The sequence below is a fragment of the Danio rerio genome, chromosome 6 (genome assembly GCF_052040795.2).
Source record: "Danio rerio strain M-AB ecotype USA chromosome 6, GRCz13ab, whole genome shotgun sequence".
Taxonomy (NCBI): domain Eukaryota; kingdom Metazoa; phylum Chordata; class Actinopteri; order Cypriniformes; family Danionidae; genus Danio; species Danio rerio.
In genome coordinates, this window is record NC_141026.1 from 57,445,001 (window position 1) to 57,458,128 (window position 13,128).

Here is a 13,128-nt window from a genome sequence, read left to right on the forward strand (position 1 = left end):
GAAGGAGAGAAAAAACACAAGATCTGTAAGTGAGATTCGAACTCGCTCCGTTGTGCGCTCCGTTATTCTTTATCGACGCACTGTCCACTACGCTATTCCCGTGCTCTGAATCATCTGTGTAATGATACGCAGTAATGTATGACCAAGGAACTGTACAAAAGTATAAAAAACAGTTCAGTGCCAGGCGTACTGTACAGGTGGTCCTACTGCCACATTGTACAGTTGCCTAAAATGCCCTGACGCGAATACAAAGAGCTGCACTGAATGTTTTTTATGCCAAGCCCAGACCCGCGGTTTGTCACATTTGATTTCAAAAAGGTTTGTTAAATACATTAACATTATGAATTTGGTTATGAAAAAAACTATGCACTTATAACCCTCTCACAACGAAAAAACTTGTATCTGTGTGTCCACATCCATAAATATTCTCATCAAAAGAGCACGCAATGCTCAGTAAACTCTCTGAAACAGACAAACTCTGAAACATAGCAACTTACTCTCTGAACATAACCTGCTCCGGAGCAGGTTATCTTCAGAGAGTAAGTTGCTATGGCTACTTAACATACCCAGAAGTTACCTCCGATTTTGGAACCAAAGTTGAGGTTATCCACCTACTTACTCTCAAACTTACCCGGGTATGTCACATAACCTGCTTTCTGGAACAGCCCCCAGTCTTATACAACAGTGCCCTGCTTAACGCCGAGCTGCAGATAAACCGGTTTTATTCTGTGATAACAACCTCCTGGCAACTAAAGTGCAGTCGGTGTACCTGCAGATGACCCAGTCCAGAGCATTAGGAGAGATGTGAAGCGCAGACTTGACCAGCGGGTTATTGAGATACAGTGTTGATGGAGTGGAGTTTGTGCATGGAGGATCCAGCTTTGTAGATTTAAACAGAGACACCACTCCTCGCATTTTCTGATCAAACAACAAAAACACTCAAGCAGATTAACACTCAAAACAACACAGAAATTAGTTTCCATTATTAGGATACCAACTTGTTTCGTAGTCTCGTCTTTTGTTTAAAGGCACAATATATTATTTTCACCACTAGAGGGAGTGCATTCACAACAAACAAAGTCATATTTTGATAAAGTTGTGACGGAGTGTGAAATTATAGGAGTTGTGATCTACATTACATCCAAAGGAACTCCAGAAATCATGTTGATGGATGTCTTAAGTATTTATATTGTGCCATTAATAGAAAAAACTAATATACAAACATGACTTTAAAAGAAAATATATGATATATGTTCCACATCAGCAACAATGGCTATTTTCATGGCAAAAAAACATTACATAAAAACAACAATTAAAAACCACAAACAAATGAATACATAGATTAGATAAGATTTTTTTTAACATTAAAATTTCATAAAAAACTATGAAACTACAAATATGAGACAAATTAGAGCAAAAAAAAAAAATGCTTACAATTCTTGAAGTGAGCTGGTGCTTTAATTCAAATTAGTTAAAGTTTTCCCTCCTTTTTAAAGCAAAAATACTTGAACAAAAATTCACAGGAGGGCTAAAAATTTAGGGTGCTTTCACACTTGGTTCAAATGCCTGAACTCAACCAAAGTTTGATTGTCCCACTTGCCACCTTCTCGGCTAGATTGTGTTTACAGTCTTTTTTTTTCCTTCTGAACCCCTGGTACGCTTAGTATACTCAGTAGCTATGTTCATTCATTCATTTTCTTGTCGGCTTATTCCCTTTATTAATCCGGGGTCGCCACAGCTGAATGAACCGCCAACTTATCCAGCAAGTTTTTACGCAGCGGATGCCCTTCCAGCCGCAACCCATCTCTGGGAAACATCCACACACACATTCACACACACACATTCACACACACACTCATACACTACGGACAATTTAGCCTACCCAATTCACCTGTACCGCATGTCTTTGGACTGTGGGGGAAACCGGAGCACCCGGAGGAAACCCACGCGAAGGCAGGGAGAACATGCAAACCAAACAGAAACGCCAATTGAGCCTAGGTTCGAACCAGCGACCCTCTTGCTGTGAGGTGGCAGCACTACCTACTGCGCCACTGCCTCGCCTTACAGTAGCTATATTTTCATTCAAAAATGTGAATTAACTTTGTGCAAAACTGGAATTTCGCATAAAAGACGCATGAATAAAGCAGCATTTCCATCCAACGAGTCAAAGCTAACAAAATCGGCACTTCCTGATTAACTGGTGCCAAATATTAACAGTAAAAACAGAATTTGCTGCGGTATGAGAAGCTGCCTCAATCTTTTCTTTATTTAATAAATGACTTGTGCCTTAGAAAGCAGTCCTTTTGGTGGCATTTGAAGGCGTCAGACGCAGAGCACAGACGCTGTTGATTCTGGAGGTCATTAATAACACTAATACTGAGATGGTTAAGGCGTCTTAGAATGACCAAAACAACACTTCAGATGTTTTACAGTGTGCTCAGCCTGCTGGTTTATCTATTCGCACACATTTATCACCACATGATCTCTTATAACAAAAATCACATGACCTTTTTTAATGCCTAGGTTTTTATGCGCATTTTCAAAACTTATGCGCATCATGGCGTTTCCATAAACCAGTTTTTTTATGCAAATAAAAACAAGTAGATGTAAACGTAGCTATTGAGCTGCTGTTGTGTGCTGTTGTTTTGCCAGGTGACTGCTACAAAAGCAAAGCGCCAAAAGGGAAAGACATCCACATATCGCGGTCTTTCTGCTTTTACTCAGTCTCTTGGTTTTGGACATACAGAAAGCGACTGTCTGTCTGCTGCAGAAATATTATAAACGTTCAGAACATCACGCAATGTCTGCAGAAGCTGTTTTTGGAGGAGACAAGCAGACATTATCACTGTGCTTGACCTGGCTCAGTCTCGCTTTTCACCAAGGTACATCACGTGATACACAGACACACACAAACATGAATGAACGTTATGAAAATGATAGTTTGTTGTACAGTAGATGATTCACTTCTGTTATTTGGTTCGATTGCATTCATACCAGAAGTGAACTGGACTACTCTTTCAGGCGGACTCGGGTACGATTCACAGGTGAGGTAAACGTATCGAACTTTGACATCAAACGAACCTGGGTGTAGACCAGAAGTGCTAGTGTAAAATAGGGCTGGGCGATTTAGCAAAAAAAGAAAAAAAAAAAAGAAAAAAAAAAATCTAGGTTTTTTTTATAAAGTTTGACAGATTCACGATTTCGATTTTTTTATCGTGTTACTAGTCTTCCCAAAACATTACAACAACATGACTGAAGTAGCATTCTCTTTATAAGTAACTTGAAAACCCATCTGGTTAAGGAGCATTGTATTTTTAATGGCCATGTCATACAAAAATCTGTCAAGGTGTAAATAAATGTAAAACAAATTCACGAGTTGAATATCGTTGCAGAAGATTTGAATAAGAAATATTTGTGTAAATATTGCAGTTGCAGGAATACAGAGGTATTTTTGCAAGTTTTGCTGAGCCTAGGAAAGATTGGCTGTCAGCTCGGCTTTGACTTTGTCTTCTTCTGATTGAATGACAGGTTGTAAAGCTGCTGCCTTTTTCTTAAAGTGATACAGTGGAAGAAAAAGGACTGAATATGGAAACTGTAAAGCCTAATTTAACCCAATGTGTGAGGTTGTGGACGTATAGTAGGAGCAAATACAAGCACCCAGATGTGTGTCTAATATAAAATAATATATTAAATCTATTTTTCTTTTTTCCCCCTTTTAAATACCGATCATTTGATGTGCTTTGCTCCACTCTCTATTATGCTGGCTGATCGGTCACGTTTTCAACTAGGTCCGCTAAATGACGTCATGGGGGCGGGTACTTTCATTTTCACTGCTACAGTCCCTCACCTCTACTCGTGTTCAAACCAAAAGATCGGCGCAGTTTTTCACATGGCAGGCTTTTACGTGCTTCATACATGTTGAGATCGAGTTTAGCGACTTGATGAGGGAATGTCTTGACAATCCACACAGACGTGCAACAATTAAAATCCTACATGACTTCACGCTTTAACAGGCAGTCAAGCAGGTCGCACACCATATATATATATATATATATATATATATATATATATATATATTTTTTTTTTTTAAATCACGATTTCTCGATTTCATTCAAAATTAAATCGTCTTAAAACGTAAATTTGAATTAATTGGAAAAAAAAAAATATATATAAAAAAAAAAAAAAAAAAAAAAAAAAAAAAAAAATCGCCCAGCCCTAGTGTGGAAGCACCCTTAGAAATAATGAACTTGTAATATTTTGATTTAAACCCTTTAAAATAAAAATATTTGTTGTTGTTCAAGCACAAAACATAGTGGTTCTTCTTTACCTCGCTCTGTGCTTTGCTCCACTGATGGTTGATGAAATGGTGTCCCAGGTCTCGGATGACAAACTGGCCATTTTCAAAGCTGGATTCAAAACACAGAACAAAATGACACTGAGATTATATGCTGTCATTATAATGGAAGTCAATGGTGCAAAAACAGCCACCAACATGATGAAAGGGCAGTCAATTTGCCCAGAGTGTATTGTTGATTTTGTTTTGAACTTTCAAAGCATTTTCCCAAAATGTGTGTCAAAATAAGTTTCGTCATTAAAATGCATTCCATTTGCTGCAACACAGAGAAAGTTGTGGCCAAATCAAGACTCAAAAATCACCCTGGAGAGGATGAAACCATCCCCGGCAGCACATAAAGGTTAATATAAATAACATGTACATCATGTGAAAGTCACTGCATGCTCACCCAAATCTCTGGCCAACTCCTCCTGGACAGGGTGCATACAGATTATACATGTTGAGTCCAGACTGATAGACAATTACTTGAACTGTGTTGACCTACAGAGGAAGGAAAGAGAAGAAAATGACCTGAAGGAATGTGACTGAATATGTACGAGAAAGCGTTAGTAAAACAGTTCAGCTTACAGAAGAGGAGCAGTTCACATCCTGGTTGTCGTAGAAATTACACACTCCATCTTTGCAGCAGAATTTCTGCAGGTCATTCCACAAGCTATGAAAATAAATAAATTAATAATTCATTAATCAATTGTTTAAAGTAATGATAATAATAATAATAATATATTTAAATTTATATATTTAAATATGATTAAAATAAAAAAAATGAAAATATATAAAATAGATGCAAAATTAATTTAATAAAATGTATTAATTAAAACAAAACTAAATAAATATGAAAATGTGTTCAAAATTAAATAATTAAAATAAAATGTAAAATGAAATCAAATAAAAAAATTACATTGGCATATAAATGACAATTTTATACAAAATTAAATAATTAAAAAATTATAATATGTTAAATTAAATATGAAACTTCATTCAAAATAAAAAAAATACAAAAATAAAATTAAATGAATTAACAAAATATTAAATTAAATTTAATAAATGCATTCAATTAAATGATTTAATATAAATTAAAATAAAATTAATTACAATTAATTATTAAATTAAGTATGAAAATGCATTTAAAATTAAATTTATTTAAAAATTTAATATTTTATTTTATTAAAAACATTTTATTTTAAATATGAAAATACATTAAAATGTAATAATTTATTACAAAATTAAATTTATTCATTTAATTTTTTTGTTTCAATTAAATTTTTTATTAAATTATTTAATTTAAAAGTATTTTCATATTTAATTTAATATTTTATTTTAATTAATTAATTCATTTTATTTTAAATATGAAAACACATTAAATTAATTCATTTTAAATATAAAAATGCATTAAAAATTAAATAATTTAATACAAAATTAAATGAAACAGGATTCATACAAAAATTAATTAAAATAAAATTAATTAAATATGAAAATGTATTCAAATTTAAATACAAAATCCACACATATAAGAACAAAAAAAAAAATTTTACATTTTCATTTAAGTGCATGTGCATTAGTAATAATGGCAAATAAGAGTACAAGTGCATGTTAAACAGCACAATGAATCATGATATGAGAAAACTCTGTACCTGGTCCCAAGAAGTCCATGATAGTAAGCAAAATAGACCAGCGAGTTGTCATTCAGCTCATAACTAGACAAGCCATTTCCAACAGCAATCCCCTACAACACAAATACACATGTCAAACTGAATGCTCAATGTTTGTGTTGTTTATGCAGATGAAGTCTCTCCTACCTTTAAATTGATGCTGCTGTCTTCCATGACTATCTCAGCCAATGTGGGAATGTAAATCCCTCCATAACTCTCTCCAGTCAGGAAAAACTCGTTCTTGCTGAACTCAGGAAACAACTGGAAAAACGCTTTGAGAGCCAAGTAGTTGTTCATGGCCACCTGGAAAAGCCATTTATTAATTAATAATAATAAAACTTTCATTATTAGGTATGTAATTGTGTAGGAATAATAATAATAATGCTAATAATAATAATAATTATTATATAATTATTATTAATAATAATAATATTAATATATTTTTAATAATATATTATTATTATTATTATTATTATTATTATTATTATTATTATAAATTATTATTTTAGCATCACATTCAAACGTAATTGTATAGACAGAAATAGTAGTAAAAAAATTTAATTACATTAATAACAATAAATAAATAAAAATCCAACCATAAATAAATATAATTTTTCATACACATTTTCCTTTATGGATATGTTTTGGTAATAATGGCACATACAAATAAAAAGTATATGCAACTTTTAATATATAATAAATAATAAATATGTAATTGTGTTGACAGAAACAATAATTAAAATATAAAATATTACTACAACTACTAGTAATAATAATAATAATAATGATAATGATGATAATAATATTAATAATACCATTATTAAGAAATGTAAATATGCAGAAGGAATTCATTAAAAAATTTATAAATAAAATGTATTAACTTTATTATTATCATTATTATTATTATTCCTACTTCACAAATATAATAATAATAATAATAATAATAATAATAATAATAATAATAATAATAATAATAATAATAACAACAACAACAACAACAACAACAACAACAACAACAACATTATTATTATTATTATTATTATTTATTATTATTATTATCATTATTATTATTATTATTATACACGTGCAGGAGTTGAAATAATAGCAATAATAATAAATAAATGTAAACAGATCAAAATAAAATATATTTCAAATGTGAACAACACAGCAGTTGTATATTAATCATAACTATATTAGTCAAATGATGTATATTAAAATGATCTATATGTAAAATGTACATGCATGCAGATTTGAGATCCTATCACACACCTCAGTGTCATTGGTTGTGTACTGCTTGTCATCAGAGTAGGAGAAGCCGACACCTGCTGGTGACTCCAGGTATAAAACATTTGCAATCTGGAAAAAACAGTCCATATTTACAATAATAAAACAAGAGGATAACATCATGTGACTGGTTTAAGGAAGCGTAATAAACCAGTAACTGAAAATGCAAAGCTGGCCCTTTTACTTCCTCATTTCGCAGGACAGTAATGGATTTGATAATGCTGAAGTACTTATATTAATAAAGAAAAACAGAGTAAACCCATACCTTGTTCCAAGCATAAGGATTATATTCTAGAGTTGCACCATCATCTTGGATCTGTACAATAAAAAGCATTAAATAATTTGTTTAGTATTGCTGAACTATAAAAACCACAACGAATTGTTAAAAATGTAGCTATAAAAACAACCCAAACGCTGTGAGAAATTGCACTATATAAAATCAACTAAGTTACTGATGAAAACTGAAGTACAAAATCAGCACAGTAAAGCAAAATCTGACTTATAAAATCAGTTACTGTTAAACCTAAAAAATAAAATCTAATGTTATTGTATGAAACTGAACTACAAAATCCAGTTATAATTAAAATTGACCTATAAACTCAGCACAGAAGTGTTAATTATAAGAGTTACGGTTAAACAGAATCAAAACCAAATGTTAAATGTACAAAACGGAACTATAAAAATCAAGTAACAGTTAACATTGAACAAGAAAATCTTAAACTAAAATATAAAATCAGCACAGTAGAGTAAAAAAATAACTAAAACAAACAATTACTGAAAAAAAATAACCATAATAAACAAATACTGTTAAAAACTGAACCATAACATCAGCGCAGTAAAGTTTCATTCATCCATTCATTTTTCTTTCGGCTTAGTCCCTTTATTTATCACGGGTCGCCACAGCGGAATGAACCACCAACTATTCCAGTATTATTTAACACAGCGTATGCCTTCCAGCTGCAACCCAGTACCGGGAAACACCCATACACTTATTAACACACACATTCATAACACTACGGCCATTTTAGTATATCCAATTGACCTATAGCGCATGTTTTTGGACAGTGGAGGAAACCTGAGCACCCATAACAACACGAGGAGAACATGCAAACTCCACACAGAAATGCCAACTGACCCTGCTGGGAGTTGAATCAGCGACCTTCTTGCTGTGAGGCGATAGCGCTAAGCACTGAGCCGCCGTGCCGACACTATTTTATATTATTTATCATTTTATTTGTTGATTTTATATCTATAAAATAAACAAGTACTGTTAAAGCTATAAAAATCAACATGATTACTGTTAAAAACTGAACCACAAAATCAGCACAGTAGAATAAAAACAAACTACAAAATCAACACAAATACAGTAGTGATTTTACCATACAAACTGAACAGCTAAAATCAACAGTACTGCTTATAAAACAAACATCAAATCAGCAGCGCCATAAAAACCCTAAAGATTAAATCAAAACTGCACTGCTAAAAAACCCCTGACGATTAAATCATCATAGTACTGTAAAAAAACAAGAGAAAATCAAGACTGCACAGTAAAAACTGCTCCAGAATGCAGCAGCACGAGTGGTCTTCAATGAACCTAAACGAGCACATGTCACTCCGCTGCTACTCCGTTTGCACTGGCTGCCAGTTGCTGCTCGCATCAAATTCAAAGCTCTGATGTTTGCCTACAAAGTGACTTCTGGCCTTGCTCCTTCTTATCTGCTCTCGCTTCTGCAGATCTATGTGCCCTCCAGAAACTTGCGTTCTGTGAATGAACGTCGCCTCGTGGTTCTATCCCAAAGGGGGAAGAAATCACTTTCGCGAACGCTCACGCTCAATCTGCCCAGTTGGTGGAATGAACTCCCTAACTGCATCAGAACAGCAGAGTCACTCGCTACTTTCAAGAAACGACTAAAAACTCAACTATTTAGTCTCCACTACACTTCCTAATCTGTAATTGCCTCTCTGAATATCACACTAACTGTACCCAAAAAAAATAAATAAATAAATAAAAATACTAATACTACTAATACTTCCCTTCTTAGACTTTACAGACCTGAAACTTGCCTACAGCACTTATTCATTGTTGCTCTTGGTTGTGTAAATTGCTTCCTTGTCCTCATTTGTAAGTCGCTTTGGATAAAAGCGTCTGCTAAATGACTAAATGTAAATGTAAAAAAACCCCAACGATTAAATCAAGACTGCACTGTTAAAAAAAAAAAACCCTGACGATTAAATCATCATACTGTAAAAAAACAAGATAAAATCAAGACTGCGCTGTTAAAAAACCCCATAAGAGTAGTCTTGAACACCTTGACTAGTTTTCTCAGTTGTGTTAGAATAGGTTTGGAGCAAAACTGTGTAGCTGCAGCCCTCCAGGAATTGAGTTTGAGACCTATGCCCTAAAGCAGGGGTGTCCAAACTCGGTCCTGGAGGGCCGGTGTCGTTGAGAGTTTAGCTCCAACCCTAATCAAACACACCTGAACCAACTAATCAAGCTCTCACTAGGTATACTAGAAACTTCCTGGCAGGTGTGTTAAAGCAAGTTAAATCTAAACTCAGCAGGACACCGGCCCTCCAGGACTGAGTTTGGACACCCCTGCAAATCTATAAACTCAGCAGTTTGCTAAAAGCAGAAGTGCTGTGATTTCTCACCAAAAAAGGGCCGTGTTCAGTGAGTAAACCATCCATAGAGCTGCATCCCGGACCTCCATTCAGCCACAGAACAACCGGACTGCTGACCGGATCTTTCTGAGACTCAACAAACCTGTCCAGCAAAACAAACACACACACACATAGATAGGTATACACAGAGAGATCGAGATAAAGACACGCACACACACACACACACATACACACACAAACAGACAGACATGCACAAACAAGCTGACATACATACAGACAGACGTGCAGACACACAAACACACACAAAACCAAACCACAGAGAACAACACACACAAAACAGACAGACACACACACACAAACAAACACCCAAAACAGAGAACCACACACGAACAAACACAACAAAAACCACACACATGCATGCACAAACAGACACACACATATACGCATATGTACAAACACACAGACATACTCACAAATAAACACACACACACACACACACACACACACAAAGCAGCAGATAGACATACACACACACACACACACACAAACAAATAAACAGAAAAAAACACACACACACACAAACACAGTAATACACAACACAACACACACAGACACACACATATATGCATATGTACAAACACACAAACATATACACAGACAGACAGACACACATGCACAAACAAACAGACATACACACACACAAAGAAGCAGGCAGACAGACAGACACACAAATAAACAGACACACATGCACAAACACAGAGACATACACAAAGCAGCAGACAGACACACACACACAAACAAATAAACAGACAAACACACACACGCACGCACACACATGCACAAACACAGTAATACACAAACAGACAGACACAACACAAACCACACAGACACACACATATACGGATATGTACAAACACACAAACATATACAGACACACATGCACAAACAAACAGACATACACACACACAGAAGCAGGCAGGCAGACAGACACACACAAACAAATAAACAGACAAACACACACACACACACAAGCACACACACACGCACAAACACAGTAATACACATACAGACAGACACAATACAAACCACACAGACACACACATATACGCATATGTACAAACACACAAACATATACACAGACAGACAGACACACATGCTCAAACAAACAGACATACACAGAAGCAGGCAGACAGACACACACACACACACACACACACACACACACACACACACACACACACACACACACGCACAAACACAGTAATACACAAACAGACAGACACAAACCACACAGACACACACATATACGCATATGTACAAACACACAAACATATACACGGACAGACAGACACACATGCTCAAACAAACAGACATACACACACACAAAGAAGCAGGCAGGCAGACAGACAGACACACAACCAAACACACAAATAAACAGACACACATGCACAAACACAGAGACATACACAAAGCAGCAGACAGACACACACACACAAACAAATAAACAGACAAACACACACACGCACGCACACACATGCACAAACACAGTAATACACAAACAGACAGACACAACACAAACCACACAGACACACACATATACGGATATGTACAAACACACAAACATATACAGACACACATGCACAAACAAACAGACATACACACACACAGAAGCAGGCAGGCAGACAGACACACACAAACAAATAAACAGACAAACACACACACACACACAAGCACACACACACGCACAAACACAGTAATACACATACAGACAGACACAATACAAACCACACAGACACACACATATACGCATATGTACAAACACACAAACATATACACAGACAGACAGACACACATGCACAAACAAACAAACATACACAGAAGCAGGCAGACAGACACACACACACACACACACACACACACACACACACACACACACACACACACACACACACGCACAAACACAGTAATACACAAACAGACAGACACAAACCACACAGACACACACATATACGCATATGTACAAACACACAAACATATACACGGACAGACAGACACACATGCACAAACACACAAACATACACAAAGCAGCAGACAGACAGACACCTACCTACCTACACACACACACACATATGAACATGCACAAACACAGTAATACACAAACAGACAGACACAACACAACACACACACGCATATATGCATATGTACAAACACACAAACATATACACAGACAGACACACATGCGCAAACAAACAGACATACACACACAAAGAAGCAGGCAGACAGACAGACAGACACACAACCAAACACACAAATAAACAGACACACATGCACAAACACACAGACATACACAAAGCAGCAGACAGACAGACACCTACCTACCTACACACACACACACACACACACACACACACACACACACACACACACACACACACACACACATATGAACATGCACAAACACAGTAATACACAAACAGACAGACACAACACACACACACATATATGCATATGTACAAACACACAAACATATACACAGACAGACACACATGCTCAAACAAACAGACATACACACACACAAAGAAGCAGGCAGACAGACAGACAGACACACAACCAAACACACAAATAAACAGACACACATGCACAAACACGCAGACATACACAAAGCAGCAGCAGACAGACAGACAGAAAGACAGACAGACAGACACATATGGACAATTGAAAGGAAAGTGAGGCCGCCCTGCTGACCAGTAGTGAAGGTGCTTGTTGTCCGCCACATTGAAGTATCCAGAATAATGTCTGAAGCTGGGCTGTTTGGAGAGTCCAGGCAGATATTTGATCTCATCCGCATCTGGAGCTCCAAACGTCTCCAGAAGCCCCAGCAGCAAACACACCAACACAAGATGCATCTGAAACACACCAACAGTTACTCAGTTCACCTTCCAACGTAATCTATACACTAAAATAACCCCGAAAACCAAAACAGAAACTGTCGATCATTTATGTAACTCAAGGCAATCAGGAAATTAGGATTGTTTTTCTTACGATTAAAAACAATAAGGTGCGCTGATGTTATTTAGTAAAAAACACTATAAAATGAGCCAAAGCGGTGTTATTTTACTGGTCTTACCTTCCCAGGTGTGGAAAAAGAAACGATCCGCCAACCGGCTGGGAAATTAAGTAGACTAAAAACTCATGTGACTTCAACTTTCTCGTGGAGTC

At 35.6% G+C, this 13,128-nt stretch overlaps 4 protein-coding genes across 6 annotated transcripts in view; 2 read left to right on the forward strand and 2 right to left on the reverse strand.

The window, feature by feature from the left end:
- ctsa (cathepsin A) overlaps positions 1-13,120 on the reverse strand; it is a 22,594-nt gene extending 9,474 nt beyond the window's left edge. Inside the window, 11 exon segments of one of the 3 annotated variants that reach the window (NM_200550.1) lie at positions 770-918; positions 4,328-4,406; positions 4,743-4,834; positions 4,922-5,006; positions 5,986-6,077; positions 6,151-6,306; positions 7,273-7,359; positions 7,553-7,603; positions 9,940-10,051; positions 12,655-12,815; positions 13,037-13,099. In NM_200550.1, coding sequence (NP_956844.1) covers positions 770-918; positions 4,328-4,406; positions 4,743-4,834; positions 4,922-5,006; positions 5,986-6,077; positions 6,151-6,306; positions 7,273-7,359; positions 7,553-7,603; positions 9,940-10,051; positions 12,655-12,815 — 1,064 coding nt within the window. In that variant the 5' untranslated portion in view covers positions 13,037-13,099. 3 annotated transcript variants of the gene reach the window in all.
- Positions 1-13,128, reverse strand: part of slc12a5a (solute carrier family 12 member 5a) — a 2,560,186-nt gene that overhangs the window by 1,402,607 nt on the left and 1,144,451 nt on the right. The window lies entirely within an intron of this gene.
- Positions 1-13,128, forward strand: part of nav1b (neuron navigator 1b) — a 947,042-nt gene that overhangs the window by 643,211 nt on the left and 290,703 nt on the right. The window lies entirely within an intron of this gene.
- LOC148679702 (uncharacterized) overlaps positions 1-13,128 on the forward strand; it is a 378,972-nt gene that overhangs the window by 220,567 nt on the left and 145,277 nt on the right. The gene's annotated exons all lie outside the window — the stretch shown is intronic.